Source organism: Tachysurus fulvidraco, chromosome 22 (genome assembly GCF_022655615.1).
Source record: "Tachysurus fulvidraco isolate hzauxx_2018 chromosome 22, HZAU_PFXX_2.0, whole genome shotgun sequence".
NCBI classification, from domain to species: Eukaryota; Metazoa; Chordata; class Actinopteri; order Siluriformes; family Bagridae; genus Tachysurus; species Tachysurus fulvidraco.
Genome location: NC_062539.1, coordinates 12,593,710 through 12,601,209, shown reverse-complemented (window position 1 = coordinate 12,601,209; position 7,500 = coordinate 12,593,710). Strand labels below are relative to the sequence as shown.

The 7,500-nt window shown below is 39.3% G+C and overlaps 1 protein-coding gene across 3 annotated transcripts in view; it reads left to right on the top strand.

The window, feature by feature from the left end:
• The window catches only part of amotl1 (angiomotin like 1), an 11,794-nt gene that overhangs the window by 1,681 nt on the left and 2,613 nt on the right, over positions 1-7,500 (top strand). Inside the window, exons 1-8 of one of the 3 annotated variants that reach the window (XM_047806511.1) lie at positions 233-365; positions 1,797-2,980; positions 3,413-3,557; positions 3,791-3,871; positions 5,339-5,484; positions 5,916-6,065; positions 6,580-6,758; positions 6,969-7,082. In XM_047806511.1, coding sequence (XP_047662467.1) covers positions 1,829-2,980; positions 3,413-3,557; positions 3,791-3,871; positions 5,339-5,484; positions 5,916-6,065; positions 6,580-6,758; positions 6,969-7,082 — 1,967 coding nt within the window. In that variant the 5' untranslated portion in view covers positions 233-365; positions 1,797-1,828. Of the gene's footprint in view, positions 1-232; positions 541-1,796; positions 2,981-3,412; positions 3,558-3,790; positions 3,872-5,338; positions 5,485-5,915; positions 6,066-6,579; positions 6,759-6,968; positions 7,083-7,500 lie in introns of those variants that run through there. The other 2 variants (XM_027142695.2, XM_027142694.2) reach the window with 2 other exon arrangements.

The following is a 7,500-nucleotide window of genomic DNA, read 5'->3' as shown; positions in this document are numbered from 1 at the left end:
ATGAATCACTTGGTTCATTTTCTGCATCCTCAGAACCGTTAGTCATTGTGTTTTGCGAATTCTGATAAGTTATAAATACATACACTTAAACTTTACCTACTCCTGCATCACTCTTTTAGAGGAAGACAGGTAAAAGAAGTATGTGGAAAGAATCGGTTCAGTAAAGTGAGTTAAAATGCACATCGATTCTTTTCCCGAGGGCGAGTCACTGACCAATCACAGTGTGTCACACGAGTAGGGGTGTGGTTTTGGACGGAAGCGGGTGCAAAAACATAAAAAAAAGTTGGACAGACATCAAGAGAAACGGTGTTACTATACGGGGATTAGATTTTTTTTTTTTAAATAAGTGAGGATCTCGGATCTCGGTAAATAAGCGTTTTGATTGTCATCAGTCTGCTTGTAGAAAAATAAACATCTCTCGGACTATTAATAGGGCTCAGAAAGTTAGTTCAGCATGGTGGAGTTGAGACTGTGTGCTGAAGATAACCTCTCTCTCTCTCTCTCTGGAGAAAAGGACTTCTTGGTGAAGACTAAACTCTGGTAAAGAAGCAAAAACTCCGACTTATTTCGTCGTTTACTGGAATATATCATAAAACAGAACTGAACAGTTGTGTTAGTTAAATGTTATATGTAAATCTTGTCTGAGGTAAATTTAACGGCTAACGCAGCTAACGGTATTTTTAACTGCCGCTGGTTGGCGTGCGCGTGCGTGTGTGACAGTTAACTGTCAGTTGTTGTGGACTTAAAATAAATAATGTCAATATGTTTATCTCTTATAATTGTATACATACATACATACATACATACATACATACATACATACATACATAGACACACACTCAGTCACGGTAACGGAAGTGTAGTATACACTATTATTGGAGTTATATATATATATATATATATATATATATATATATATATATATATATATATATATATATATATATATATATATATGTAGATAGTGTATAAACCTATATTACAAGCCACTTAAAGTCCATGTGAAATCCTAAAGGTCCATATTCGCCCAGTGGGCATTTCATATCATGCTCTGTTTAATGTTGTGATTGCTCATGCAAACATTTCCGACAGGAAACACAGAGCAGATCTGCTGCAATCTGCCCTTTGACCCAATAAAAAGAAACAGAACAGATTTTTGTTCTATAAATCTTACTTTTACCCAGAGCTCATGTTGGTTGTTAGCTCTCATTTTTACAGGAGACCAGAGATGTTGGCTTTGGATGACGTTAGCTGTTCAGTGATGGTTTGGCTATTTGGTCAGTTGTGATAAGAAAGTGCTGTGATAGTGTGTGTACAGTATATGTGTTTGAACCTTGTGTATTTCGTAGCCTCCTGCTTACTGCTTATTTCCCCTTTCTGGCATCTGAAACTTTTGCCAGCTGGCATGACTGCAGTTTGGCTTATAATTATAATCCTAAAATAGCATTAGGAATGTGATGGTGGTGATCACGGGTCTCTCTTTACACGCTCACACACACACACACACACACACACACACACACACACACACACACACACACACACACACACACACACACACACACACACACACTTCTCAGCTTGTTTTGTACTATAGGAGTAATATCTAACTCATGCAGTTTTACAGACATCTAACTAATTTGCCAGATTATGATTTAGAATATCCTTGCCTGGAAATTGGCTTCATCCCCATTTACCATTGTTATTACATTTTTATTATTGTTGTTGTTGTGTTTCTTCTTCTTAATTTTATTTTTATTATTTTATTAACTTTTTGCATACCTGTTCCTTTCCAGGTGAGGTCACTCAGGTGTTCTCAGGCTCCATCATGCACAACAGTTCAGATGATGCTGTTGTTGTATCTGGACCAGTTCTGCAACGCCTGATGCAGGAAAATCTGCGCTATGGTAACGAAGTCGGTTCAGAGAACCAGGCTATGACGTCGCCTGGCAACCCCACCTCAGCTGAGATTGTGTTCCCAGAGACACAGCCCCGACAGGAGCCGCAGGGTCAGGAGCATCAGGTGGACAGCAGCTCCATGGAAAAGAACGACAAAGGAGCACAAAACACAGCAGCGAGCATACAGGTGACTCTTGATATTCCTGGGATTGGAGCATTAGATCTTCCCTCATATGAGGAGGCTAAATCGCAGTCTCAGCTTTACAGAGGTCAGCAGGGTCAAAATGAAGAGCAGAATGTGGTCTACACACATTTAAATGTTCATAACACAGGAAACATGCTAACACACCCAAGTCACACATATACAAGTCTGAAGAACACTAACCAGGCATTCAACAATCCGAATCCTGACCAGAACACGCAAATTCAGTTGAGTTTACAGCCCAATGAACACATCCCCACCAGCACTAGCTCTTGTCCGCCGTCTCTCTCCTCAGCTCCCTCGCTGTCCTCCTTTGCTCGTGCTGAAGGTCGTTCATGGGTCCAGCGAGGGTTTGTGGGAGTGGACTTAGGCTTAGCAGGGCTTGAACAGGGTCATGTCCGGTCCCTCAGTGAGCGCATCATGCAACTCAGTTTGGAACGAAATGGAGCAAGGCAGCCTAGAGAGATGATTCCTAACAGCGAAGAGCAAATGGCGACACCTATTTCCCCATCTAGCAAAACTGCCACCCCTCCACCACCTAAAGGTTCTCTAGATCCTCGTGGTCCTCCTCCTGAATATCCTTTCAAAACCAAAGCTCAGTCAATGTACCCAAGTAGTATAAGCCCTGGTCCACTATCACTAGAACAAACCACACACTCTTTTGAAGCTCCTTTGGGACAGATCTCCAGTCTAATGCCCACTGTCATACTACAGACTGGATCAGGCACACGTTTACCCCCACAGGGACAGATCGTACCTGCTGAGGCATTTTCAACTATGAGCCACGCTCAACATATGGTGACATTCCTCAGTGAAGAAAACCAGAGACTCAGACAGGAGCTACTTATCCAGACCGAGAAAATGGGCAAATTACAACGGGTATGTAGTGTACGGGTTTGTTTTTTCCACTTCTAATATAAGCGTTTATGGCCATATTCCTTCATTTCCCTTCATTAAAGGAAACTCAAACTAAATTTGAGACATCAATATCTATGAAGGAAAAGTTTGTCACACTCTTTAAGATCACCAGCAAAGTTGCCACATTTATTTCTTGAGTTGAATCATCTGAGGCAGGTTGTTCAGTCGGATCTAGACTATACAAAAATTTGCAATGGATATTGCCATTGAGTTTTCATAGTGTTTTTGATTATATGTGCAGCCATAACATAATTTTAGTTAAGTATATTGTGTATATAAACCTATCAGACAGTTTATGTTTAAATTTAAATACAGCCCTAAGTGTGAATGTGACTCAGGGTTGAAAGACAACTGCAGAACAGTAGGAGAGATAGTGATGATCTGTGTGTGTAGTTGGAGGCTGAAGTCCAACGTCTCTCAGATGCCTATGAGAATCTGGTAAGAAGCTCATCAAAGCGGGAAACTCTGGAAAAAACAATGAAAGTGAAACTGGAGGGGGAAATCAGACGTCTGCACGACTTCAATCGAGATCTGAGAGGTGAGTGACCTGCTGATTATTATCTCAAAAATGACAGGCATAGCATTTGAAGAACATCTGTGTTTTTCTCTGTATCTCTGTTTATCATAAAGCTTCTGTAAAGAAATCTATTATTTAGATCTTCTCTAATATTATCTAATATTAGATAGATAGATATTATTTAAATAGATATTATCTAATCTATTTAAAACTTTGCATATTTTTTATACTTAGATTGTTCTTTTCAAATCTAGATCGATTGGAAACAGCGAACCGCAAACTGGCAAACCAAGATGAAGAAGGGCAGGAGGATAGCCATGATTACCTCTCAGAGAGTGAGTTCACACTAACAAACACATAAAACATTTCAGCAAACCCATCTGGTGTGTCCGGTCTCCATCTGTGTGTTCTACACACAGTTACATGTTCATATCATGATAATTGTTCAATAGTTCCACACCATAGTGCTAATGAATTCTGGGATTGTTCTATTACAGCAACTGTAAATCATGGGTTTATATTAACACACATTATCATTTCTATAGTAACAGCTCATTCACAGGGGATGTGTAGAGCAGATTGTCAACTGAAAATAATCTGATTAGTCTACAGGGAAAATCTATTTCAGGGTGGGATCAGCCTAGCTATTAGCTCACCGTGTTGTAGTAGTAGGGGCAGTACAGTAGTTAGGTAGTAATAGTAGTAATAATAATAGACGCAGTACTAATAATATGTGTGGTGGTAATAATAATGGTAATAGTTGTAGTAACAGTAGTAGTAGTAGAAGTAGTAGTAGTATTATTATAAGCAGTAGTCGTATTCTGTTGTATTCTGGCATCACAAGTGTTTTATTCCTTGATTATATTACAATATATTTGAGTACACTGCTAAGTTTGTTCTGTACTTTAATTAATAAAAGAAGATACATTTCTTTACTTCTAAAGGAGACAGCTAAGCGAAATGGTTTCCTGTCTTCCTTCTCTTTTCCTCACACACATTCTCTATCTCTTTATAAAAGGAGTAGACATAATTATCTTACTTCCTCAAAACAGTGGCTGAATAAACAAAGATAACAGTGTCCAGGACTGACACCACTGATCAAACACTACAGTGAGATTTATTTAGATAAACAAAGTGAAATAATATTTGCACAACAGCATAAGTCCAAGAAAAAAACAGCTGAGAAAGTAAACACTATCTGGCACTGAGAAATGCTGAGGAATGCAGCAAGCTATTTGTAGTGAAATATATGTATAGTGTAATAATTTGTGTATATGGTGTATAATTTAAGTTACATTATCTTACTTAGTGGGGCAAGTCGTGGCCTAATGGTTACAGAGTCTGACTCGTAATCCTAAGGTTGTGGGTTCGAGTCTCGGGCCGGCCATGACTGAGGTGCCCTTGAGCAAGGCACCGAACCCCCCAACTGCTCCCCGGGCGCCGCAGCATAAATGGCTGCCCACTGCTCCGGGTGTGTGTTCACGGTGTGTGTGTGTGTGTGTGTGTGTGCATTTGGATGGGTTAAATGCAGAGAACGAATTCTGAGTATGGATTACCGTACTTAGCCGTATGTCACTTCACTTTCACTTCACTTTTCACTTTCACTTACATAAAGGTGGAGGTCAAATGTGTGTGAGCCCCTTCCTGTGGAAAAATATACTGAGTGCTATACCAAGTTTCTTTTTAATTGCAGGTTCTTAAATGTTTGTTTTATCAAGCTGACCTATAAGAAAGGTGTTTATTATAAAATTTTTGATTATGCTAGTGTTTAGGATACAACCCCTTTTCTTTCTGTCTCAAAGGAAGAGAGAGTTTAAAGGCGATGGAGAGGCTGGAGACGGAGGCGGAGTCTTTTCGTTCCGCTAATGAGGATCAGCGACGTCACATCGAGATTTTAGAACAAGCTCTGAACAACGCTCAGAGCAAAGTGGTCAGGCTGGAGGAGGAGGTGAGTCGCACTGACGATAACGTAAAGCACAAGTATATATCGATGCATTATAGAAATAGTATATTAAATAATACAGTGATCAGTGTGAAAATCGTGAAAATGTTGCATGATTTAAAGGTTACATGCGAAGCTTTGTATTAGCTTCATTATAAGTTTTCTTTGCATATCCCAGCTTGTTAAGAAACTATGCATGCCTCTGAATGATGCACATATGTAGTAAATGAACATCACCCCTCGATTTGTGAAATGCTTGTGCGAACTTTGGCTTATGTTAGGAGTCTCTAGAGTCAGTGCATGGTAACAGGTTTAAAGCTCTTGTCATACACAGCAAAGTACAAAGCAGATGAAAAATACAAAATTAATATTGAATATAGTCATTGCATTAAATATGTACATATGAATAAGAGTATGTGTGTTTGTTGGGAGAGTAGTTGGGGAGGAAATGTGTGTATGTGGAGCGCGTGGAGCGTCTACAGCAAGCTCTGGCACAGCTACAGGTTGCATGCGAGAAACGAGAGCAGTTGGAGAAACGCCTGAGGACACGTCTAGAGAGAGAGCTGGAAACACTAAGATCACAACAGGTTAACAAACACACACACAGTTACGACATTTGCACTAATAATCATATCTTTATGTGATTGTGGTACTTACATATTTAAGTGCTTTATGTAAACTGCACATACACATCATCATTTTTATACATCTTAACACACAACCAGAGAGAAAAATAGCTACTTTCTCTCTTTGGATTGAAATCGAATCCACAAAGAACACATCTCAACTCAGTTTTTGTACTTGCTACAGGAAAGAGAAAGAGCAGCAGCACACTTTGATTTTAATCTGTTTTTGCAATTATTTATTTGTTTGTTTGTTTGTTTATTATTATTTTTTAAATATATATGGAGTTTTGCCATTATCACATAAAAGAAGTGCATCAACAAATACATTAGCCAAATGATTGCAACAATCAGATTTTAGTTTTAATTATCAGATTATTTACTTAATTTCATGTAACCAACAGTAAAACGATAAAAATTGACCGTAGCCAAGATCAAAGATTATTAACATGCATTTGTCTGTGTGTTGTGTATCTAGCGTTCTGGTGTAGGTGTGTGTGAGTCCAGTGCCCCGGCCCTGCTGGACCTGCTGAGAGAGAGAGAGGAGAGGATTCTGGGATTAGAGGCAGACAGGATGCGCTGGGAACAGAAATATTTAGAGGAGAGTGCAATGCGGCAGTTTGCCATGGAGGCAGCAGCTACAGCGGCCGCCCAGAGGTACACACACACACACACACACACACACACACACACACACACACACACACACACACACACACACACACACACACACCGAGATATGTTGAAGACTAATTCCAAGCTTGTGTGTTTTACTAATAGCAAAGAGAGCTGGTCAAATAAAATTGATGATTAAATATATATTCAGAAAATTGTTAAACTAGGAAAAATGTGCATGTGTGTGTTCAGGGACACAACCATTATTCAGCATTCTCGCAGTGGCAGCTACAGTGATGCTTGTCTGTGGCCTCATGATGAAGAAGATAAAACATACAACCGCTGCTGTCAGGACATAGAGACCAGGTATACACACAGACACGCACACAATACAAACTAAAGGTTCTTAAAAAGTTCTCACAAACCTACTCATAGTCTTTCATTCTTTATGCTGAAATCCTTGAAATGTATGACTTTAGATATTAGGCCTCCTTAGCCTTGATGTTTAGTTGCTATGGAAACAGTAGGTTCTGATAGGCTCCACTTATCTCTGAGGTCATTTGGAAAATGTTTTTTTAGAGAAGAGTTTATGAATGTTTATGTTTATTTGACCTTGATCCCTAGACACTGAGATATCTGTACTGCAGAAACTAGGAAAGTTAAAGGGGAGAGTTTAAATATAGCTGCAAATATCCGCGAAGGTTCAGAAAAACATGCAAGTATTTTATCCTCCTACAGCTGCATAAGCACTTTATTTGCACTGCTGATAAAGGACCTTTTGTCC